The 25,204-nt window shown below is 37.3% G+C and overlaps 2 protein-coding genes across 8 annotated transcripts in view; both read left to right on the top strand.

Annotated features, from left to right (window-relative positions):
* Window positions 1–222: 222 nt before the first annotated feature.
* On the top strand, window positions 223–20,134 carry LOC306860416 (ubiquitin conjugation factor E4 B-like). 5 transcript variants are annotated; one of them, XM_079402119.1, is made up of 29 exons: window positions 223–501; window positions 2,117–2,324; window positions 4,757–4,892; window positions 5,296–5,383; window positions 5,671–5,815; window positions 5,898–6,123; window positions 6,865–7,254; window positions 7,358–7,462; window positions 9,456–9,597; window positions 9,971–10,071; window positions 10,585–10,699; window positions 11,501–11,584; window positions 11,738–11,794; window positions 11,875–11,991; window positions 12,090–12,188; window positions 13,076–13,189; window positions 13,369–13,567; window positions 13,663–13,801; window positions 14,393–14,492; window positions 15,585–15,712; window positions 15,823–15,921; window positions 16,039–16,274; window positions 16,353–16,479; window positions 16,757–16,901; window positions 17,147–17,281; window positions 17,812–18,003; window positions 18,105–18,279; window positions 18,814–18,960; window positions 19,103–20,134. In XM_079402119.1, the coding sequence occupies exons 1-29, from the start codon at window positions 478–480 to the stop codon at window positions 19,162–19,164; spliced, it is 4,035 nt and encodes a 1,344-aa protein (XP_079258245.1). In that variant the 5' UTR covers window positions 223–477; the 3' UTR covers window positions 19,165–20,134. The 5 variants fall into 5 exon arrangements, with proteins under 5 accessions (XP_079258245.1, XP_079258244.1, XP_079258246.1 ...); XM_079402118.1 differs by having other exon boundaries at window positions 5,668–5,815; XM_079402120.1 differs by lacking the exon at window positions 7,358–7,462 and having other exon boundaries at window positions 5,668–5,815.
* Window positions 20,135–22,201: 2,067 nt separating this feature from the next.
* LOC306860834 (kinesin-like protein KIF1B) overlaps window positions 22,202–25,204 on the top strand; it is a 72,281-nt gene continuing 69,278 nt past the window's right edge. For all 3 annotated transcript variants that reach the window (XM_079402781.1, XM_079402783.1, XM_079402782.1), the window contains exons 1-2: window positions 22,202–22,501; window positions 24,877–25,021. In XM_079402781.1, the coding sequence (XP_079258907.1) occupies window positions 24,916–25,021 (106 nt within the window). In that variant the 5' untranslated portion in view covers window positions 22,202–22,501; window positions 24,877–24,915. The remainder of the gene's footprint in view (window positions 22,502–24,876; window positions 25,022–25,204) is intronic.

Raw genomic sequence — 25,204 nt, 5'->3', positions numbered from 1 at the left:
TATATGTTATTATTTATTTATTTAAGCGTGAATAGAATTGCTGTCATGATTAATCCTTTGTAAGCTATATAATAGCTGCATAGGATATATGAGTAGCCTTTTATTCAACATAATAAGAATTGGTTGTGAAGAAAACAAGTCTCTTGAGGTCGCCTCAGCAGAGAAATCAGTTTCCTGATCTGCCGCAGCCTGGAATGTGTTGATCTCGCGTCACGTGACTCCAGATCCAAAATGGCCGCGTCGGTGTTTTGACGAATAATACTTTTGTGTTTGTTTCATTCTTTACAGAAACGAAGATAACCCTTCCCGATCGGAAAAAAATCAGCCACGCGCGTTTGATGTTTTAATATAAAGATTTAAATTAGACAATCACAGCTCACTGATATTTGTTTTATGGTTCAGACTATGCACTTTTGGTGTTTATAAGGAAGCTAGCTGACTGGCTAGCAACTTAAGCTGAAAATTAAAAGAAAGGCAATGGAGCAGCTCAGTCCTGAAGAGGTAAGGCTATTTTCACACAGTTTAGTGTTTTTCCAGTCGAAACTGCTTCTGTTATGGCATGACTGTTGTGTTTTTGTGCATTTGTCATTGTCACCTTCTTTTTCAATCGCAGTAATGATGGGATAAGCTAACAGGACACCGGCTAATCAACAGCTCAGTATATCCAGATTAAATTTATTTCGCTTGGAAATATGAGGCTATGTTATGAATCTCATTTTTAGCCACTTAAGCGCCGATATAGAGGAGAATATGGAGGTTATTTTCAGTCAGCTCGTTAGCAAGTGATACGTTTGATAAGCTGCATCTGCCACTAGTCTCGATCATTTGCTTTTTTCTTATTTTTTTTATTTTCACAATTAAAATAACATCCTTATCGTTGTCAGTCGCTGGGAAGCGTGTAACCAGTTGACAAGTTTAAATTTATTTTGTTTAGATTTTCTTCACTGGGAATCCAAAATGGCTGAAAGACTGTCGTGTGAAGAAATAAAAATCATTTTGGACCAGGTGTTTGGTCAGTTTAACTTACAGTCGTAATAAAATGTGCAATCAAGGCTACCTTTCACAAGGGTATGCATTTGATTAAATGGCACCTGGTTTAGAAACTGAAATCATGCGCAACAAGCTTTTGTCAGGCGTCAGGTCAGTGTATTTATCAAGGGGTCAGCTGTTGAAGCTTAAAACCTTTGCTTTAACTAAAAAAACGCAATATTTTATGGTCAAATTTATTGTAAGTGCATTTTATCCCTTGGTTTCAGGTTTTGGATATTGATATTTGGCACTGGTGGATTTTGCTGCATGACACTGGTGTGTATTTACAGTCAGGGCTTTGTGTTTATTTATTCTGCTGTAAGTTAAGACCAAACTCTGCCCAGCTCTGACCTGAAAAACATCTTAAACCAGTCTGGCTGGCAGACCAGCTAAAAACCAGCAAACCATCTTAAGATGGTTCAAGCTGTTTTTCATCAGCTGTCTTATATTAATTTAAACTAATTGTCAATAATTTGATTAAAATAGATAATAAATATACAAAATAGATAGGTTAAACAATTTTGATTTGGAAATCATGAATGTCAGCCATTTACCTTGGGTCTTAATTTCAGCCAGAGCTGATATACATTTTCAAAATAAGCTGTGATATTGATTTACAATTGAATTTATTCTGTGTTAGATACCATTTTAGCTATTCCATGTAAATCTGAATATGAGTTGCAGAAGCATTATGTCTGTGAACTGAGGTGCAACATCCTTTGCTAAATCAAACTGGTTTTTACCTGTTTTTTTTCAATTTTGATTCATTCAAGTCATGCATTTTTTACGTCCTTGCCATTTCACTGACAGTATTTGCTGTGGAAGCTGAGGCCTTCTCCATCTCAAATGACTCGCTCAGCTGTGTGGAGCTGATTCGTTACTGCTTAAAATAATGACAGCTTTAGGACTTTAAATACATTCTACTGTTTGCCTTAAAAACGTGTGAAATGGTATAAATTCCCTCTTTGCTTTTAAAGGTCTGTCCTTGTGTTTATCAACTAAGAGCAGTTAATGTCATCAGACTGTAAACTATTGCTCATTATTGATTTGTAATTAGATTAAATTGTAATTAATCTGCCTTGTTTAGATCCGTAGAAGGCGACTAGCCCGGTTAGCCGGAGGGCAGACGTCACAGCCCAGCACCCCTTTGACATCCCCACAGAGAGAAACTCCCCCAGGACCCTTGCCAGGGCCCTCCGGGGCCTCATCACAGCCTGTCCCACCAGCTCCATCTCACTCTCTTGGCCTAAATGCCCAAAATGTCACCCCTGCCACTTCTCCTATGGGGGCCTCGGGTAAGTGCTGTGTTGACTTTATCTTTAAAAGACGTTCAGCGAGGATGCATTGAATTGATTAAAAGTGTTACTGACACACAAGCATTACTATTATTGATCCCAAACTTTTAAAAGGTACTGTATATTTGAGAGAATAAAATGTTATAGTCTTTCAGAACACGGGAATTTTCCTTATTTTAATTTTTACAAATGCAAAGCAGATTGTTTGCTTTCAGATGCAGCCTTTGTGTTCAGGGGAAATTTTGCAGGCATGAAACGTGATTTTTATATTGCACCTGACTGGATCAATAAATGCAGTTTTATACAGAGTTATCCACTAGGATGCAGGCAGCTCTCCTGCATTCTCCCATTCATTCCATTCAATGTTATTAATTGTAAATATTGGGTATTTTATGGGGACAGTGCATTTGAGCTGACAGATGTGAGTAGTAAAATGTTGAGGATAAAATGACCAATGTAATAATATTGAGGGTCTAAGTGGCCAATTTGTAATCTTGTGTGGATGAAGCTTTAATACTCAAGCTAGATAGCATTAGCTGTTGTACTTGACTATAGCGATTGAATCAATGGCCTTGATTTAAAGACTTTTTGATCAGTGTTTTTTCTTGCCGTGGAAAAATTGCACAGTCATGGAGGTGGCACAGCCTTGGCCAGGGTTTAAATAAGGGCACATAGACAGGCAAGGCTGGTGACTGTTTTGTTCTTGTTGTGCCGTAGTCCCCTTTATTTATTAAATGTCAGTGTGCCATGTGGTAGAGTTTCTCTTTTAGTTTCATTTTAACAGTCTAAGGACCTTCGGTCTTTTATTGTCCTGTAGATAATCTATGAAACTTCTGTAATTTCATGCTGTTATATATTGAGACAGAAAACATCACATTCAAATTAAGATATATTGGTTGATTTTGGATGATGCTAATTTGTTTCTTATTCTCTTGTACATTCATTTTAGTTTGTGTCACACATTTGATCAAAACAGTTTCAGTAAAAGTCTTTAAGATTGCATACTTAATTACCTTGGAGCCTTGCTAAACTAAAATAGCGGATTGAATAAGTGTTTTGAGCTGGTGTATGTTGTCAACGATGTCCTGTGCCCACTACCACACATTATTCTTGGTCTTTGAGCACATAATATCCACAGTTACATGAAAAAGCTGTTCTAGCACAAGTCTGCTCTTTGTTGTAGCTTCTTTCTGGAACGTACAGCATTGGTATGAAATCAATCATAAGACAGAAACCAGGTCCAGTGCATTCATTCATCTATTAATATCCTTTAAACATTCTGATTAGGTCTGTTGTTGACCTTTAACCCCATGTAATAATTGACTGGATGTAATACATCCCAAACCACTTAGAGACTGTGTATTTTCTTGTTAATTATTTTAGTTAATTATCTTTTTTAAACATAATATTTCTTATGAATACTGAAATGCAGTTTTGAAAATCTCTTATTGACTTATATGGACCATATTAACCGACATCAATTTAATTTTTAATTATAATTGGTTGTCTCTATAACACAGATTTGCATATTGAATTATGAGCATTCATGCCTTTCTGTGTTTCTTTAACCGTGTTCTTGCATTGCAGTTTTATAAACGGCATAAGCATGTTAATATTGCATTGAAATATTAGCAAAATTTTATGGAAAATTTGCAGATTTAAAAAAAATGTCCATTGTTAATATGTATGACACAGAAGACGCTTTCAAACCAAGCAACTTTCTGCTGGTCAACATGGCAAAATTCACTTGACCAACCCGAAGGTGATGCAAAGGCCATCTGAGGAAGTCTTTTGTCCTGATACAAAATTCTTGAAAGTGTGAATTCTGTTGAAGTGACTAAATTTTGCCTGTAAAATTGACAGATGAGTGTGGGAAAAAAAGATAATTGCATGTTTTTTTTCCTGATAAAATTTACACATGCGAGTTAAAATTGTATAAAAAGAAAAAATCCAGGTTTGTTGTACTTGTTTTAGGGCTGCATAATTTGGCCAGAATATTAATTTGAGTATTATTACCTAATAACCCATTTTATTTCTTAATGAAAATAATAAGGATCCTAATGATGCCACTGATTAATTTAATATATTTATTTAAAATTTACTTTGATTCACTGTGCTGCACTGATATGTGCTTCAAGAATTGCTGATGTAGATGTAGTTTTTTCCCCCTCTAACTCTGCTTATTTTCTGGATAAAAGAGGTCCAGATTTCCAGACAAGTATTGGCAAACCTTGGACGATTTAGTGAGATTTAGATTGCTCAAAATTAATGTTCTTTTGTTAAACTTTAACTATATGGTTTGTATACCAGCCATGAATGTTTTAGAACGTTTTTCTTGAGCTTGATTACAGCTTAGCCAATTTCTTCCATGACAAAATCAGCAGGTTCATACTCAAACACAGTGCTTCCTTTTGTGCTTTCCATTGCCGTAGGGGTTGCTTACCGCAGCCAGAGCAGTGAAGGGGTCAGCTCTCTCTCCAGCTCTCCATCTAACAGTCTGGAGACGCAGTCCCAATCCCTGTCCCGCTCCCAGAGCATGGACATTGACACAGCCTCCTGCGAGAAGAGGTGAGAGACAGCCGTGGACCTTTGTCCTCTCTGCACTCCTAATCAAAAATAGAGCATGACGTAACAGCTCAAACTGAGATTGTGCTGGAGATGAAGTATTGTATCTCACTTCAAGTAGTCTCTTTAATCTGCAGAATCTCTCTACTGTTGGATTGCAAATGCTTTTGTACTCCAGCCACATAATTTCTGAAGTGCATATAAAGATATACAGCTTGAACTTTATATATTAAGTTAACCCTCTCTATCATTAGCTACAAAGTTTTTGTATCTTCCATTGTACCTTTATATGAATGAATGAATCTTTCCATTGTACCTTTATAACATACAGTGCTAAAGTTATTTTGTTTGATAGTTTAAGAGTTGCACTGCTACTTGAGCTAGATCTCTTCTTTGTGGTCTACAGCATGTCCCAAGTAGATGTGGACTCAGGAATTGAGAATATGGAGGTGGAAGACAGTGATCGCAGAGAGAAAGGGAACCTGGCTGAAAAGGTAACCAGATGCACTAATAAAAATATATTTATTTTTATTTAATGACCTATAATGGATAAGTTGCATATTAAATTGTTATACTATTTGTCAAAAAAAAAAAAAACGTTTAACAGGGTATTAGTGTTTTTAATAATCTAAAAGTGCATGATCATTTTCTCTATTTTTGCAATATCCAATATCAGCTGATACCAATAAACAATGTGTTGGACAATGGGGTCGGGTCACAAAGTTTGAAAACAACTAATCTAAAGTATTTGTAAGTGACGTGCTGAATTAATGTTTAGCAGGATTCTTCATCCAGTTCTGACGTCTCTGAAGAGCAGGCTTTGCACCTAATCTGTAAGGTCTTGCGTATCTCTTGGAAGGAGCAGGACCGTGATGTCATCTTCCTCCCCTCACTTGCTGCTGAATTCCAGAAGAACCCTAGGAATGGTATGGACAAAGCAATATAGGGTGTAAGACAGAGAATTCAGATTTCTCTGGAATTGAATAGCACTGTGCTTTCTTCTTCTAGTTTACTCTGACTTCAAAGACCTGATTGGACAGATTTTAATGGAGGCTTTAATGATGTCCACCCGATCACGTGACTGTAACCCATTCGCCAGCTTGACCGCCACATCTCAGCCAATTAACGCTGCCAGATCCCCGGACTGTCACCTGACTCTCGTCCCACCCTCCAGCCAGAGTGGCAGTCCCATGATGCCCTGCGCTGGTTCATTCGGTGCCAGCTCTCTTTCCAGGCAAGTGTGATAGCTAACAAACTCTCCTTTTAAAAGGAATTTTGTATCCACCTACACTGGTGCCCAAACGTTTGGACTAATTAAGAGTTTTTAAAAATGATTTTGAAAGAAGTCTCTTATGCTCACCAAGACTGCATTTATTAGAATGTATTTTACAATATACAGTATAAACAGAAATATTCTAAACTCTTTTCTATTTTAATATATTCTAAAGTGTAATTAATTCCAGTGATGGCAAAGCTGAAATCAGAGGCCATTACTCCAGTCTTCAGTGTCACATGATCCTTCAGAAATCATTCAAATATGCTGATTTGGTGCTCAGTTATTATTGGTCAGCAAAACATTTCAACATTGATAAAAATAAGATGTTTCTTGAGCACCATATTCTGCATATTAGAATGATTCTCGATTTGTATGACACCGAATTCAGCAGTAATGACTGCTAAAAATTTAGATTTGCCATCACAAAAATGAATTACATTTCAAATGTATTCAAAACGGTTATTATAAATTGTAGTAATTTCACAATATTGCCATTTTTACTGTGTTTTTAACAAAAAATGCAGCCATCGTGAGCAGAAGAGACTTATTAAAAAAAAAAAAATCTTAATTCCAAACTTTTGGCCACCAGTGCACACATCCACCTACACCCCTTCGTCTCACATTCTTGATTTCTCCTTAAATTTCTTCCTCCTCCTGTGTTTCCACCTTCATTTTCATCAATGTCTTTGTTGTTTTCAGTCTTTACGGTTGTAGCCCAAACCCACTCGCTCTGAGCTCTGCCAGAATGAGTGCTCCATCTGTCCCACTGGCTTCTGCAGCCGCTCTCCCGGTTCCCCCAAGTCCTCCTGTCTCTCACCCTCCCACCAGCCTTCCACTTCCCTCTCCATCTGCCCCTCTGCCCATCTCCCAGAGATACAGGCCCTACTCCCTTAGCTTGTCCATCCCCATAAGCCCAAGTCCCAGATCTACTCCATCTGGTATGCTTACCCCCCCTACAAGTTCAGGTATACCCTCCAGCCCTTCCCCCAGACACCATAGCACCCACACCTCCATGCCTTTTCCCATCCTCCCCGGCTCTCCCAGCACTATGGCCAGAAGGACTGCGCTAGCTGCCCAGATGCCCTCTAGGTACCTTTTACACCCTTTTAGATGTGAAGTTGTATTTTTGTAGTCTTTGTGTTTTTATTCAGTCTATCTGTCTGCTTCCATTCACACACCGCTGCCACACCAGCCCTTTCTCCCTCCTCTTCTTCGCCCTGTCCGACTTGCCTCAGGACAGCAGTGATGAAGAGCTGGAGGAAGAGGAGGATTTTTCAAGGGTTCAGTTTGGGTCCAGGTATCAGTGCCAACGTGTGTTGCATGCTTCAGCGTGCTGCCTGGCCACTAACAACAGCCCGCTGTGGCCAATTTTGGCACTGCAACGGGCAAAAAGAATGACAGCAAATAGTGGACTTTGATTATGTGATCTAATCAGATTGACAAATTCAGCTTTTCTGTGGACAGAGCTTTGCTGTCAGCTCAAATCTTGTTCATTGGTCTAGGATTTTTTAGACCCATTTAGCTCACGGCAGAAATGTGAGCCAGCAGACCTTGAAACAGGACGTGTGTGCTGGATAACAGTGTTGGTGGAGGACTGATTGTCGAGCGATCGGATAATACTAGCTGACTGTGTAACAGAACTAATGAGAGCCAGAAGCCTGCTGTGGAGTGTTGTCTCACCCTAGAGTTCACTAATGCATGCTGTCTCAAGTATTCGAGACCTGCTTTTGTTGTCCTCTTGTCATACGTTTTGCCGTCATTTACTCATGGTAGTAATATCTGTCTCAAGGGATATAGTGACAAATGGTCGGTGCTAAATACAGGTGTAAACTGATTCCAAAACGTTTTGTGTTCCAGTCACCCGAATCAGTCGTAGGTAGTTAGAAATGCATGTCACCCTATCATATTTTGTATATTTATGCATTCATGTGAAAACCTGGAAATATCTTTTTTTTTTTTTTTTTTTTCCTTTTTTTTTTTTCTCTCAAGCCAGGAAAAAATCATGAGAATATAATAAAATATTTAAATTTGTATAGTAAGTGTAAAATGCTAAATTTGTCCTGTTGGAGACTTTTGTACATGTAAGCTACCATTGAAAATTTTTGGGGTCGATAAGATGTCTCTAATGCTCACCCAGACTGCATTTACTTTTCCACCCGCCCGTTTCCACCACTGAATAAAAAAAAACTAAAAAGTTAATTGCATTGTATCTCACAATTCTGACATTTTCTCGCAATTGTGAGTTTATATCTCAAAATTCTGAGAAATGCGAGATATAAACTCACAATTGTGTGGTATAAAGTTGCAGTTGCGTGTTATGAAGTCTCAATTATGAACTCGCAATTCAAAATTTTTTTCTCCGAATTGAGTTTATATTTCACTATTGTGACTTTTCTTCAGAATTGGGAGTTAATATCTAGCAGTTCTGACTTTATAACACAGAATTGTGGGTTATAAAGTCAGAATTTTGAGAGATGAACTTGCAGTTGTAAGAAACTAGCCAGTCTTTTTTCCTTCAAAATTGGACTTTATAACTCACAATTGCGAGTTTATATCTCACAATTCTGAGAAAGTCAGAATTGTGAGATGTAATCTCACATTTGGGAGAATGTTTTTTAAATTGTGAGATTTAAAATATTTTTTCATTTCTGATTATGTGGCAGAAATGGGCTTCCATAGTACACTGTAATATTGTGAAATATTATTTCAATTAATTTTTTCTATTTTGATATATTTTAAAATGTAATTTATTCCAGCCTTCAGTGTCTCATGATCCTTCAGAAATCATTCTAATATGATGATTTGGTGCTCAAGAAACATAGCTAATTGTTATCAATGTTGAAAACAGTTATGCTGTTTAATATTTTTTTGTGGAAACCATGATACATTGATTTTGATCCATTTAATGTCTTTCTTGAATAAAATATATATTTTTAAAACTCTTACTAACCTCAAACTTTTGAACAGTAATGTAAAATGGGTGGGATATGCGTCTGATCACCAAACGCAGCTTGCGTTGTGGGGCAGGTTTGTTCTAACCATTGCTTGAAATGGAAAATAAACCTTTTTTATATCTGATTTCATAGCTGTTCCAAAGATAATTATTTTGAATGCTTGGTGGCTCGAGAAAAAGGGAAACATTTTAATTATGAAAGACATCTCCTTGGTGGCTAAAGCTATGTGGTTTTAGTTATTTACTCAGTTTGGGTTTTTCCCCAGAAGGTTCATCTACACTCTGCAACCCTCTTGTGGTACTTATCTCTCATAACTCTCTCTTTCTCTCTCTCTAGCCTGGGTGCATCCGGTGGGGGGATGTCTTGTGGCTCAGGTAGTGACCGCTTTACCATAGAGTCCTGTAAAGAGACGGAGATGCTCAACTACCTCATCGAGCGTTTTGACAGTGTGGGAATGGAAGAGAGGAAGGCCCCAAAGGTAGCTGCTGATAAACACTATAGAAGCATTTCTACAATATTAATTCTGTACTCAGGCAATATAATTATGTTCCGGTATAACAAGCATTACAAGAAAGTAACTCATTACTTTAGCCATTCATCTGAAGACATTTGTCAGTTGGTCAGAACAGAGGTGGAGGTGTTGAGCCAGGTGAAAGTGAAAGACATATCTTGTCAAGCCTAGGGTAATTCCCTCTTTGGCATGAGTCTTTCATGTTGTTCTAATTTATCACCCTGTCTACAGTAGACACGATGCTCTTATTATAATCAACTAAGAGATTCAAGATTCGGGTATTTGGTCTATGTTCAGACACTATGTTTGGTCATGTTATTCATATGCTTTTATTTTTCAGATGTGCAGCCAACCAGCTTTCAGTCAGCTGCTCAGCAACATTCGTTCCCAGTGCATTTCCCATGCTGCACTAGTGCTTCAAGGTTCCCTCACACAGCCCAGGTCAGTTACAGCAGCCTTTTTCAATGCATTTTAAAGGTTTTTTGAAGGCATTTTCACATTAGAGCTCTTAGTGGAACCAAGTGTTTGACCTTTGGAATTTAGTTTTTCATTTTTATTATTATTTTTGCAAATTTTGCAGTCCTACACAGTTTGTGCAAGTGAAACGCTATAATATGTCTCTTAAAGTATAAAGCATTTTTGATAGCTGCCTGTTTATGCAGAAATTGGCTTCAGGAAGCAGCTTCATTCTGTATGTGTTAAGCTTTCTCCTCTACATTCGTTGCTTGGCTACAAAACATTAAACATGATCTGCTGCTAGTACTCGCATTGACAATGCAGACAAACAATGTGAAAAGAGACCTGCGAGGAAGGAGAGCAGAATCAAGCTCCATAGCGTGAAAACGGACCTAGTTTGAATTTGTTGTGATGTTATCGGTCAGTTTGAATGCACACAAGTGTAATACATTTTGAATGAGATTGGCACCCCCTTTCTTTCTCTTTGCCCTTAAATAGGGCCCCTCTACAGCCCTCCCTGCTGGTTCCCTACATGCTATGCCGGAACCTTCCGTACGGCTTCATCCAGGAGTTGGTCCGCATGACTCACCAGGAGGAGGAGGTGTTTAAACAGGTGGGAGTTGCAGCAGATTACGGAGACAGACTGCATGCTGCGTCAAATTACTTTTGAAGCTCAAGGGGTCTTTATTATTGATGCCAAACTCCTAGTGGTATTAAACATATTTTTTTAGTGGTTCATTTGTTTGTTTTTAGTAAGAATGGCTCAGTATTATTTATCCCACATTGAGTTTTGAGGTTCCAGTTTGGACACTTTAGACATTGCACATTAGACATTAAAAATATCAGCATTTCATAAAGAAAGATGGCACAAGCACACTTTAGAAGCAAAAATTGCACGGAAATATTAAGTATTAGATTTTGAATGATAAATATAGATGCACTACTGTTCAAAAATTTAGATTCAGTAAGAAATTAATACTTTTATTCAGCAGTAATGCATTAAATTGATCAAAAGTGACAGTGAGTACATTTATAATACAAAAAACAAACATTATTTTACAAGATTTCTGTCAAATAAATGTTCTTTTGAATTTTCTATTCATCAAAGAGTATTTGAAGAAGAAAAAAAATCACGGTTGCAATTAGTAATAAAAATAAATGTTATATGAGCACCAAAGCATTTCTGAAGGATCATGTGACACTGAGGACTGGAATAATGGCCATCACAGGAATACAGTACTTTTGAAAATAAATTCAAACTTTTTTTTTCAAGCTGTTAAGTTGTAATGCATCAACTAAAAATTGCCTTGGGGTCAGCTGTTTGAATGTCTTTCCAAAATGGCCAAGTCAAGTTAGTTCATGGAAAAGGTGTGGAACTTTTGTCTTGATTTGATCAGTGTTGTTTGTCTTTCAGATCTTCGTTCCCATTCTTCAAGGGCTCGCTTTAGCTGTAAAAGAATGTTCTTTTGACAGTGACAACTTCAAGTTCCCTCTGATGGTAAGAGACTGTTTATTCTTCTTTTAAAAGCATAATAAGACTGTATTATAAGGCATGTTAGGACCAAACAAGCTCCATTGATTTATATATGAACACTGTTAGGTATCTAGGCATTTATTTTGTGTCTGTGCCTGAAATTTTATTGATTTACAGGCTTTGGCTGAGCTCTGTGAAATCAAGTTTGGGAAGACTCACCCTGTATGCAATTTGGTAGGTTTTGTAGGAGCTTACGAATTCAAGTCAGTCAGGGTATGCAGTTCACTGTTAATATTGTCTGCGTGTATTTTTAGATCACCTCTCTGCCATTGTGGTGTCCTGACCCTCTCAGTCCTGGGACAGGAAGAGAAATTCAAAGACTCTCCTTCCTTGGAGCGTTCTTCAGTCTTTCTGTGTTTGCTGAGGATGACGTAAGTCATTTTACTCCTTAAAACTAATACAAAGTAAAGCATTGATGAATGGTGACGGGAAAGTGGTTTATTTTTATGTTTGTTTTGCTGTTCTGTAGACTAAAGTGGGAGACAAGTACTTCTCAGGCCCTGCCATCACTATGGAGAACACCCGTGTGGTCAGCCAGTCACTGCAGCATTATCTGGAGTCTGCGAGGGTGAGCGGCCATCATATCACATGCTCATAGATTTTTAATGAGCTGCTTCAATATTGAGGGAATATTCTTTTTATAGAGCAGGGGTACAAGTGGAGGCTTCAGTTTTTGGTCTTTCTTATATGATTATAAAAGTATAATTTCACGTAATCGGGAATGATTAAAAATGTGCATTTATTGTTAAGTTGCAACTTTTTAGATAAGAATTTATTATGGGGTTACATGTCCTCTCTAATGTAGGGCCCTATGAAATCCGTTAGATTTTTTCCCAAATTAATTAACTAATTCTTTAGCTGGGCAAATAAACCAATGCATATTGATGTAGTATTTAAACGCACAGCTCTGGTTTGTTTACAGCAGTAACCATAGGAAACGCTGTATAGCTGCTGTTCCATAAGCGCCACCTGCTGTCAGAGACTGAATTTGCGTTCTCATTCAGCCCATGTGCTGTTTCTGTTTCCTGCAGATGTTTTATGTAGCAAATTTCACAAAACTAAGGTCAGATCATTCTGTTTTGGCTTCAGACTTTGAAATTATACAATCCAATTTACATCAAAAACTGCTCATGCTAAATATAGCATGTTTGTTAGGATCATGATTAAAATACAGTGGTTCTGCTACTGTTTCATGCATTCTGATTCATATAAAGGCACATTCAGGGAAAAAAACAAACATGATAAGCCATAAAACCATCAAGAGTCCTGTCAATAAAACCATCAAGAGTTAATGTGATGCATTCAATTATTCAAGTTATTATTCCAATTACTCCAAATAAAAATAAATGGACATCAAAACATTCAGCATAAATGAACATCCAAAATAAATAGACAGAACGCTGAAATGAGATTTAGTGAAATATTTTGTAATTCTGAGTGTGTGCTGATTTCCAGGGAGATCTGTTTAAAATCCTGCACAACATCTTGTTGAACGGAGAGACAAGGGAAGCAGCTTTGAGCTACATGGCAGCTCTAGTGAATCGTAATGTGAAGAAGGCTCAAATGCAGGTATGTCTGCTCAAGTATGTGCTTCTTTTAAAATGCCCATCTTATCGAGGTATTAATGGTGACAGTTTCTTAGTGAATGTAAATTAGTGGGACAAAAATGTCACGCTATTAAAAAAACTTTACTGCAAAAATACCTGCAATATATTATGATTGTTTTTTTTCCTCCTTTCTCTCTTTAGACTGATGATAAGCTGGTGTCCACAGACGGCTTCATGATGAACTTCCTGTGGGTGCTGCAGCAACTCAGTATGAAGATCAAGCTGGAAACAGTGGATCCTTTCTACATCTTCCACCCCAAGTGTCGGCTGAATGTCAGCACAGAAGAGACCCGGCTCAAAGCCACGATGGAGGACCTGAAGAGCTGGCTCTCTGAGCTGCGTGAGTGTGGGCTCTGTTCTGGGACAGACAAATCGCTTTAGACGCTCAGTTTGACTTCAGACAAGCCATTTACTGTTCCTTCCATTCCTCCACAGATGATGACCCGTCCAAGTTCTCAGAGCCCAAGTTCCCTACAGAGTGCTTCTTCTTAACGCTACACGTACATCATCTGTCCATCCTCCCGTGCTGTCGGCGCTACATACGGAGGCTGAGGGCCATCAGGGATCTGAACAGGTGCTTTGCACAGATTCAGCCGTAAAAACAAACAATTTGTTGAGTAACGGTCCACACTGTGAAGTCTGCACTAGTACAAAAGGGCAATAAAGTAAGAAGATTAGCTAGTTAAGGTGATTCTCAAAGTGGAACATCTTGCATTACTCATCGCTTAGGTCAGATAGCCCATCATAGATATGATGTTCTTTGTCATGCTTTGTGAAAAAGCCCTTAATCTCTTTCTGATGAGGCGGGCTAATCCTGTCCTGTCCCAGTGCCTCTTGTAGAAGGTATTTTCTTGCAGTCCCATTGTAGAGCAGCTCTAAAGTCATTTTAGTCCATAATGCCAGAATTATCAGCTCATGTGTTAGTGCTACATCAGTGGCAGTGATTCAAGTCCTTCACATTCAGATAGAAGGCAGCTTGCATTGTTTATCGGCCTCATGATGCCTGGCAGATCAGAACCATAGTGACCCCTGCAGTCGGCAGCATGTATAACACTTAGATGGGCCAATTATACTCTCTGTGGATGTTTTTTTTTTTTTTTTCTTTTTTTTTTAAGCTGTCAAAAGAGGTAATTTGCACAAGGCTGACTATGTGTGTGTGTTACAGAACTGTGGAAGAGCTGAAGAACAGTGAGAACCAGTGGAAGGATTCCCCGTTGGCAAGTCGTCATCGGGAGATGCTGAAGAGATGTAAAACACAGCTGAAGGTGAATGCTGTTATCCTTTATTAATAAAAAATGACTTGTTTATAAAGGTTTTTACATGCTTCAGTTCTGGAAAAAACACATGGAAAGTGTGCCAGCTCTGATTTCTTAAAATAGTAGCTATATATTACTATGCTTGAGAAAGCTATTTCTATTGTTGAGATTAAGGCAGCAACAGCTAATTGATTTAACAGATAATGAAAGTAACCTATGATTCCAGTATTGATTATTAGTCGGATCTTTGCCCTGTGCAAAAAGAGCTTCTATTAGCCTTTAGTATTAGCTTTAAAGTACTGAACAGCGCATTTACTTACACTATTGTTCAAAAGTTTGGGCTCAGTAAGATTTGTTTTTGAAAGAAATCCATATTATTAATTGATCATTTCTGATGTTATAAAAAATAAAACGTTAAGAATATCTCTTTTTCAAATAAATGCTTTGCCTTTGAACTTTCTATTCAGCAAAAAATCCTGAGAAAATGTATCATGGTTTCCATAAAAATATTAAGCAGCACAGCTGTTAATATAGTAATCATAATAAGAAATGTTTGTTGAGCACCAAATCAGCATTTTAGAAGGATTTCTCTTAAGCATGTCACACAGAAGAAAATTCAGATTTGCCATTTTAAAATGTTGAATTAGAAATCAAATTTAAGTCGTTTTCAAAATATTTCAGTTTTTTACTATATTTTTTATCAAATAAATTCAGACTTTGTCACTGTCATTGCTAAACTGTGAATATTTAATTAGCCTAAAATGAATACTTTGTATATATAGAATATATGTGAGAATATAGAATATATGTTGATTGATTAATTGAAACGTTTATTTTGAACATGTAAATAAATAGCCAAAACAATACAATACGAAATAATTTTAATTTATACATGCCCAAAAAGGAGTAGGAAGAAGCATAAGCTTATTTAATCCCACCCCTTCTCCTCTCCACGTTGATAATAATAATCAATAACAATAATCATCAAATTAACTGCATAACTCTGTCATCTCATCCTTGTCTTAATACACTCTTTTGACTTTCCTACATATATTTACAGTATATATACAAACAGTATTAAGTAAATCTTTGTGTTGACAGAAACTGGTGCGCTCTAAAGCCTGCGCAGACGCAGGGCTGCTGGACGAGAACCTGCTGCGCAGATGTCTGCAGTTCTTCAGTATGGTCATCCAGCTCATCTTGCGTATGGTGGAGCCTGCCTACCCACAGTCAGTTTACTTAACATCTCCTCTTCAGAGACACCTTACATTCTTTTAATCAAGTTCTAGTCAAGATGGTTCTGTTTTTTTCTGATTTCCTGTCTTTTATCACCTTTCAGCGTAACCCTGCCTCTGAACCTAGAAATCCCCAAAAGCTTTGCAGCACTGCCGGAGTTTTACATTGAAGATGTGGCTGAGTTCTTGCTTTTTATTGTGCAGTAAGTTTATGACAGTGCTGAAATAGGCACATTATAGTGTTACAATCCAAATTTAGTTTTAGTGGAATTTGACTTTTTTTTTCTGGTTTTTTTTTTTTTTTTTTTTTTTTTTTTTAGGTACTCTCCACAGGTTCTCTATGAGCCGTGCACTGAAGACATTGTGATCTTCCTGGTGGTCTTCATTTGCAGTCAGAATTACATAAAGAACCCATACTTGATTGCCAAGCTGGTGGAAGTGCTGTTCGTCACCAATCCTGCGGTGCAGCCGCGCACTCAGCGTTTCTTTGAGATTATGGAGAACCACCCACTGTCTGTCAATCAGCTTGTGCCAGCACTCATGAAGTTTTACACCGGTAAAAAGAGGTCTAAAATATGTTAAGTCTGTTCTATGCATTTTGATTAGTTTATGCTAAATTGATGTGTTTTCTTAGATGTGGAGCACACTGGAGCCACAAGCGAGTTCTATGACAAGTTCACAATCCGTTACCACATCAGCACCATATTCAAAAGCCTATGGCAAAACATTAACCACCAAGGCACCTTCCTGGAGGAGTTCAAGTGAGTTCACCATAGTTCATACGGTGTTAAATAAGTATTATATTAATTCAGCATTTGTGTAAATTTAAATTAAATGATCATGTTGCGTATCAGCTACTGAGAAACCCATATTGATTGAACACTATTTTGAAAAATGTTTCAAATGTATTTGTTGTTTTTATTATTTATTGTCTAATTTATTTTACATTTTTGTTTCTGTGTAAAATGTTTTGTTAAATGTTTATGTATTTATTTTATGCATATATATATTAATCATATCTTTTTTCTCTCTCTGCAGCTCTGGCAAACAGTTTGTGCGCTACATCAACATGCTAATTAACGATACAACTTTTCTGCTGGACGAGAGTTTGGAGTCTCTGAAACGCATCCATGAGATCCAGGAGGAGATGAAGAATAAAGAGCAATGGGACCAGCTGCCCAGGGTCAGCACATACTGTATCACAACTTTACCAATAATCCAATTACCTACCCTTCAAACTGCATTATATGTAATGGATATAATGCACTATTGTGCCAGGGGGGAAAAAAGCATTAGCTTTAAGGCTAAAAGGAAGGGGAGTGACTTTTAAAGGGAATGGTTGTGCAGGACTGTTTCTACTTGCATTAACACTTTTTGCTCTCCAGTTCCAATCAGATCTAATTTCATGTGAAATGTTCTGATCCTCAGGAGCAGCAGCAGAGCCGACAGTCCCAGCTGACTCAGGATGAGAGAGTATCACGATCGTACCTGGCTTTAGCAACAGAGACAGTGGATATGTTCCATATCCTCACCAAACAGGTCCAGAAGCCCTTCCTCAGGCCTGTGAGTACAGAAACAAAAAACATATTGTGACATTATGATGATGTTTAAAAGTTTGGGGACGGTAAATATTTTTGAAAAAAAGTTTTTTATGCTCACCAAGGCATCTTAATGGCATCAGACTTTTAAACAGTAGTATAGGAGCAGCTGAACAGGTTGTTATAGAAGCCTTTAGTAAACCTATACAAGCAGACAGTTGTAGAAATATAACATTTCAAAACACAACAAAGAAATCCATTTAAGGAAGCTCCTACAAGTCTTAGTAATTTAGTTTGGTTAATAGGAAAAAGCATGAGGATTGTAATCTGCTGCTTGCCTGTAAATGAATCTCCTGCTCTCTGCAGGTATTTATAGTCTTCAGGGAAAATTGAGCTGCTGCTAGGGTCAGAACTTTGAGTTTATTCAGAGGTGTGAGAGGGCACTTTTAATGACACTAACAGAGCAAATACCATATTAGTAGATTGTTGAAGATGCACAAAAATGATAATGTTCCTTGTTATGATGACGCATGTATTTTCTTTTGTATTGAACAGGAACTGGGTCCTCGTCTGGCTGCCATGTTGAATTATAACCTGCAGCAGTTATGCGGGCCGAAATGTCGAGACTTGAAGGTGGAAAACCCAGAGAAATATGGTTTTGAGCCAAAGAAGCTCCTGGATCAGCTCACTGACATTTATCTGCAGCTGGACTGTGCCCGATTTGCTAAAGCCATTGCAGATGACCAGGTCTGTATTTGCTCACCAAGAGCATGCTGTTTGGTGCTTAATTGTATTGCAAGAAAAACATGGGATAACTTGTTTTTTTTTTTTGTCTCTCTCACTTTTAGCGGTCATACAGCAGAGAGCTGTTTGAGGAGGTAATTTCAAAAATGAGAAAAGCAGGCATAAAATCCACCATTGCTATTGAGAAATTCAAACTGCTGTTGGAAAAGGTGGAGGAGATAGTAGCCCGCAATTCTCAGTCTGAGATGGATTACAGCGACGCCCCAGATGAGTTTAAAGGTGAGAGTCATCAAGTCTTGAGCTGTTTTACATTATATTGTTTGTCATACACTACTGCTCAAAAGTTTAAGGTTTGGTAAGATTTTTTTCTTTCTAAAAGAAGTCTCTCATGCTCACCAAAGCTGCCTTTATTTGCTTAAAATACAAAACAGTAATATTATGAGATGATATTCTAATTTAAGTGAGCAGCTTTTTAATTGGAATATATTTTAAAATGTAATTTATTAATGTGATGGCAACGCTGAATTTTTATCAGCCATTACTCCAGTCTTCAGTGTCACATGATCCTTCAGAAATCATTCTAATACACTGCTTAATATTTTTGGAGAAACCTTGATTAATAGAAAGTTCAACAGCATTTTAATTTGAAATAGAATTTTTCTGTAGCATTGTAAAGGTCTTTTGATCACATGCAATGCATCCTTGCAGCAAGTAAGTGTTAATTCAAAAATGTTTTGAACAGTAGTGTAGCTACAAATTTAATAGTTTTTATAGTTGATTGGAGTAAGTAACGTTGACATCCTATCTAAACAGACCCACTGATGGACACTCTCATGACTGATCCCGTGCAACTTCCCTCTGGCAACATCATGGATCGAGCCATCATTCTGCGACACCTCCTGAACTCTCCCACTGACCCCTTCAACAGACAGCCTCTCACCGAGAGCATGCTGGAACCAGGTACCCACCACACACAGCTTTACAAAGACTGTACGAGCTGCCTTTCAGCACTGTTGCCAAATGTACTCTGTGACTTGTCTTTTCTTTTTTTTAATTGTTAGCCTGTGTAACGCTGACTCAATGCTTTTCCCTCTCTCCACAGTCCCAGAGCTGAAGGAGCGTATCCAGGCCTGGATGAGAGGGAAGCAGAGTGGCCGTGTTTGAGTTTTCTCAGTGAGCCAAGCTTGCCCTGCAGTTTAAATGTTTTCACCACGCTGGAAGTGAACTGAAGAGTGGAGAAAGAGGGAAAAAAATGACAGTACCCAAATTAATTTCCCCCCTTTATCGAGCCACTGTCTGAAAGGCTCATGGTTCTAAATTGAAACATAATAAAGTTTAGACTTTTGAAACATTTTGATTTTGAATTTGTATGTCTGCATACATACCAGTCTGTAAGGGCACACAGTCTCACACCCCAAAGTTAACACATTTGGATATAAAGAAATTGTTTCCTGTTTTGTTTTTGTTGTCCTCATGAATGCATTTTAGTGCTTCTGATGGTAAGGGAAAACATTGAGGAAGGGGATCCATTTCATGTTTGCAAAGAATGTTAAGTAACACCAGTATTTCCATTTTTACACTCAGTAGAATGACAACACATTGGCTGTAGACATGTTACAGTCACAAACCTGTGGTTTATTTTATATGTTTGGAGGAATACAACATATTTTAAATAATCAAATTAACAAGCTCTAGACTGTCTTGTAGAAAATACAATAGATGTTGGTGTGAATTGATGGAAACATACCAGTGGAGCATCAGATGATGATTGACTCTGTATTAGAATTTAGTTGGTTTGCATAGAAATCTCACATGTACACCGTTTTGACTAAAATCTGAATCGGAGCTCAAACACAGGATCAAATCAAAGAATGTGAAGCTGTGTTGTAACATGATCGTCCATAAGAATGCCAGTACATCATGTTTTTGGTTCTGTTCTCCAACATTTTTTGGATCATAAAGGTTTATCATCTCTTGTTATTACTATTAACCCCAGTTGTTGGACTTAAGCGTAAATTAAGAGTTTTTCCAGTGACTTAAAGGGTTTATCTGTACAGGAATTTGCTTCCTTTGCTACAAACTTCTTTTGGACCCAGCTCTTTGAACTGTAATAAATGGTAATGCACACACAATGACAGCTGTTGCACTTCTTTTCACTCTTCCTGACTTTTGTTCAATTCATCATCCACATGTTTAGCAAAACATTGGCAAGTAGGTATAGATTACAATATTTAAGTTTATTAAATATATTTCAATTATTTCATAGATGGCAGTGTGTTTGTATAATTCTACAATATGTTATTGTTTTTAAATATTACATATATACGTATAGACAGCGGGTAAAATAAGTATTGAACACATCACCGTTTTTCTCAGTTAATATATTTCTAAAGGTGCTGTTGACATTCATACATTGACTTTTTCACTAGATGTTGGTAACAACAACCCAAGTAATCCATACATGCAAAGAAAACAAAGCAAGTTCAGAAATTAAGTTATGTGTAATAAAATGGAAAGATACAGGGAAAAACTATTGAACACACTTACGGTAATGTATTTAACACTTCAAACAAAAGCCTTTTTTGGTAACGACAGCTTCAAGATGCCTCCTGTATGGAAAAACTAGTTGCATGCATTGCTCAGGTGTGATTTTGGCCCATTCTTCTACAAACACACCAACAGTCTTCAAATGTTGAAGGTTATATGGGCCTCTTCTATGAACTCTGATCTTTAGGTCTTTCCATAGATTTTCTATTGGATTCAAGTGAGGTGATTGGCTGGGCCATTCTAGCAGCTTTATTTGCTTTCTCTGAAACCAATTGAGAGTTTCCTTGGCTGTGTGTTTAGGATTATTGTCTTGCTGAAATATCCACCCTTATTTCATCTTTATCATCATAGGGCCTGTTTAATAACTAATTAAGCCAGGTTTGTAAGTTTGGTAAATTTGTTTTATGAAACAAGCCCCTGGTAGGTGCTGGGACTGAAGCAGCTAATATTAATTTCCACTGGCAAGGGGTAGGATTGCTTTCTAATTACTGATTGGCTTTCTATGCCTTTTTGCACCTCCCTTTTTTCATGTGTTCAATAGTTTTCCCTGTGTCATTCCATTTTATTACACATAACTTACTTTCTGAACTTATTTGTTTTGTTTGTATGTATATTCTATATAAATATATATATTCAAGTTTTAGTCATTTTGTTTGTGTCATTATTTTATTTTTAAATGTTTATATTTCTATTTTTTATTTACATCAAGTTAAATGAAAATGAGAAATGCTGAAAAAATGTTACTTAAATCTATCAGAAAGTTTTTTTTTTTGTTAAAGTTTATTTCAAGTAAAAATATGGTTTTAGTAGCAGTCAACAATAATAGTCCTGATCACAATTTAATCTAGCCACATTATAAAATAAAACATTATATAATTATGTACTATGATAGAAGGCATTTTAAATATGGTGTATTTTGAAGCAGCTTTTATTTTTATTGCCCTCAGTAAATTGCCTTTTTATTGTTTTGTGTATTTTAAGAGGATCTCATCATGACAATTTTAGAACATTAATAGTGTAATTATATTTAGAATGAACACTGAGACAACCACATTAATTATATGGCAGCAATTTAGAATTCTACACGGTTCTATTTGTTAATTTTGAAGTTAGGGTTTAAATTATAGGCTGGCCTTGTTTTATCCATGTCTCTGCTAGGCGGCGCCGTTCACTGTTTTGCAGTCCGATGCCACGCCACAGCTGATCGTAAGCGACCCTGCAGTATTGCGTCACAGCTGCCTAGCCCACCTTAGTTTCTCGAGCATTCTTATTGGCTACACGACGCAATGCTCACACAATACTTCATTCTTATTGGCTACACGACGCATTGCTCACACAATACTTCATTCTTATTGGCTACACGACGCAACGCTCACACAATACCTCATTCTTATTGGCTACACGACGCAACGCTCACACAATACCTCATTCTTATTGGCTACACGACGCAATGCTCACACAATACTTCATTCTTATTGGCTACACGACGCAACGCTCACACAATACCTCATTCTTATTGGCTACACGACGCAACGCTCACACAATACCTCATTCTTATTGGCTACACGACGCAATGCTCACACAATACTTCATTCTTATTGGCTACACGACGCATTGCTCACACAATACTTCATTCTTATTGGCCAGACTGCCCGTCATTCACGGCGTTGACAGGGCAGTTGACGTAATCATTTCAGTAAATCAAGGCATTCATGCAAATCTTAAGCCTGAGAGAGGAACAGTCCAACGACACCAGCATCAACCGAACAAAATTGATCAGAAACGCAAGCATCTTACGCGGCGCTGGAAAATGAAACGCAGCTATAATGGGTGTATATAACAAAAAAGGAAGTATTAAAAACTTAACCGTCAGTCTTTTTTGATTTTTGCTGCTAGTTGCATCGTGCAGGATTTCTATGCTGTTTTAGTCGTCTCTACGTGTGGATATATAGCGGTAAGTGCCTTGTTTTCTGAAATATGATTGTAATACTTGTACATCTGCGTTTGAGCACACATCGCCCGAGTCGCGAATGGATGTTTACCGAAATATGTTGCTTGTTTTTGCAGCTGACCGCTTCAGCGAAACTTAATTGTGATGTTATACACTTCATATTATTATTTTTTATTGATAAATGAACATAAATGTTCAAAATGACAAAACCATATGAGGGTTATGCAAAGAAAGTCACCGAGTTCATAGAAAGACGTCCGAATTGGTGATGGGAAGTTCGGACACTTCCACGAATCGGTTCTTTTGAACAGCACCGGTTCAGAAATGTACTCCAAATGTTTGTTCTGTCATCACACTTGTCGTTTTCCGCTGATTACGGATCAGGCGATAAAATGATTCTCGGATGATTCAGTCAGAGTGTGACTTTTGACTCCAGAACCGCTCGGACCGATTGTATTCGTGACAGAGTCGTTTGGAGAATCGGTTCCCAGCAAAGATCCGATTCAAATGAACGATTTGTTCTCAAATCGGATATCGTTACGTGAGACCAATAAAGGAGGCGACATCATAAGATTACAATATCACACTAAATTTGTGCTTTTTAGTTTAATTAAACTGTTTTATCTCTGTAGCGGATCATTATAAGTGCAGCTATGGCAGCGCCGGATATGTTGTCAATATCTAGTCTCCGTTATTAAACACTGAAACAGGTAAACGTTTTATGTTGATTTATTGTTTTAGTATCATTAGCGTCTATGAAAATAGATGGAAGCGTAATGTTCTTATCCTTCCTGAAGTAGACATACTTGCGTTTTCTCCGACAGATTGAATTTCATGGGCGTATGCCTTTAAATCAATGAATGAATAGAAGGGCAAAGATTAAAAATCATCTTTTTTGGTGAATAGCGGACTGTTCATTGTTCTGTCTCTGTCACACTCAAGAAAGCTGAACTTCTAAAATAATTGCTGTATTGTCAGAATCATTGTAATCCACAGCCGGTCGATAAAACCAATACTTAACATATGTCACGCCCATAAGCGATACACACATTTTTACAGGAACAGACAGGCGTTATGTGTCTGCATGCGTTTAGATATATCATAACAGTCGGGTGTCATTTAGTCAGATGTGTTTAGTGTAGTGAACGTGAGAATAGGCCCAGCCCTGCTGCTGCAGGCGAACGGCAGCCATGTTTATGAGTCCGTGAAGGAACCAACTAATATTCCTGATAATCTGTATCTGTGTGCTGGATATTTACCTGAATATTATGCTATTGCTTTTGACCACCGGACATTTGATATGGTAAATGGGTTGTTGACATAGAGAAATTCCTGGACATGTTTATATTAAATACTAATATTTTTGCTTAAAAATATTTTTCTTTTTTTCTCTCTCGATATTTTAATACATTTTCACTTTTTGTTAAACATTCTGTTATGCCACTGCTATACTTTAAATTGCTCTTTGTTGGAAATATTTTTTTTTATTGTATAATATTCTATATTGTAGGCTACATAATTCAGCTAAAAAACATTTGGACGAAATTGCTTGAAATGTCAAGTCACCCGCTCAAATATATTACCTGTGTATTTTAATGTTTAGTTTTATGTTTAGCCTAAATCTCTGTAGTTTTTATTGTGGGGGCAAAACATATAATGCAATACAATACGATGATAATTGAGAGATGTACCGGTACACACAAACATTCCTCAAAATCCTGTTGATTTTGAAATATTATTATATTTAAAAGTTATGCCTAAGTTTACTTTCTAAAAAGATTTTGCAGGAGAAAGATGTGTATACGACAACCTGAAGGTGGGCATTTTTTGTAGTTTTATTATTATTGTACATGCTAAAAAATTATGAACTATCAATCAGAAGGCATATATACAATTTTGTACAACTGTTTTTTCAGCAACATCTTGATCATGTTGTTTATTTAGAGTCCTCAGACATTCATGTTTCAATTATGATGTTGTAGGCTTTAAAGGGTTAAAGTCATTGAAGTCTCAATGGCTAATATGCATATATCAGATATAAATTGTAACAATTGAAAATAATTATTAAAGTGTAATTTATAAGCAAATTGAAAAGTCATGAAATAACATTGTTTGAAAGCTGTGGGAACCCTGTATCATCATTTTCTTTTGTTTATTTTTGGCATGCTGTAATTTAAGAAAATCTTCTCAAATGCCACATGACCTCTAGCATCATTGCATAAATGATGTTATGGTGCATTCAGATCTCTTTGGAGGTCTTGTTTACTCTTGATTACTGGAATCTGGTGAGATATTTCTGGATAACTTCAGTCAAACGTGTTCTTGTACCTTTAGCCTAATAGCTGTGGCACTGAAAAACATTCTGTTTCTTTTTGTAGGAGAACATTCTGTGGGATTGATTCACAACAGCTTCAACCATGTCTGGCGCCTCTGTGAAAGTGGCTGTCAGAGTGCGGCCCTTCAACTCAAGAGAGACCAGTAAAGATTCAAAATGCATAATACAGATGCAAGGGAACTCCACCAGTAAGTATATACTTGTCTTTATGGCTCTCATACTTTGTTTGATTTGTAAGCTTCTCATATTTGGTCACGTATCTCCAGACAAGGTGGCTCTAGTTTATGCTTTTGGCTTTAGGATATGAGATGCTCAGAGTGAAATAGTGTTGTAGATTTATTGGATGTCTGCACCATGAGTGACCGAAAGGA

The sequence above is a fragment of the Barbus barbus genome, assembly GCF_936440315.1.
Source record: "Barbus barbus genome assembly, chromosome: 41".
Classification (NCBI taxonomy): Eukaryota; Metazoa; Chordata; class Actinopteri; order Cypriniformes; family Cyprinidae; genus Barbus; species Barbus barbus.
This window is presented reverse-complemented; position numbering and strand designations above follow the sequence as displayed.

Excerpts from the sequence above, each read along its gene's own strand:
- LOC306860416 (XM_079402118.1), top strand. The coding sequence starts at position 478 with ATGGAGCAGCTCAGTCCTGAAGAG. Across the intron at positions 502-2,116 it reads AGCAGCTCAGTCCTGAAGAG|ATCCGTAGAAGGCGACTAGC; the intron begins GTAAGGCTATTT and ends TGCCTTGTTTAG. Across the intron at positions 18,280-18,813 it reads CGCCCCAGATGAGTTTAAAG|ACCCACTGATGGACACTCTC; the intron begins GTGAGAGTCATC and ends CTATCTAAACAG.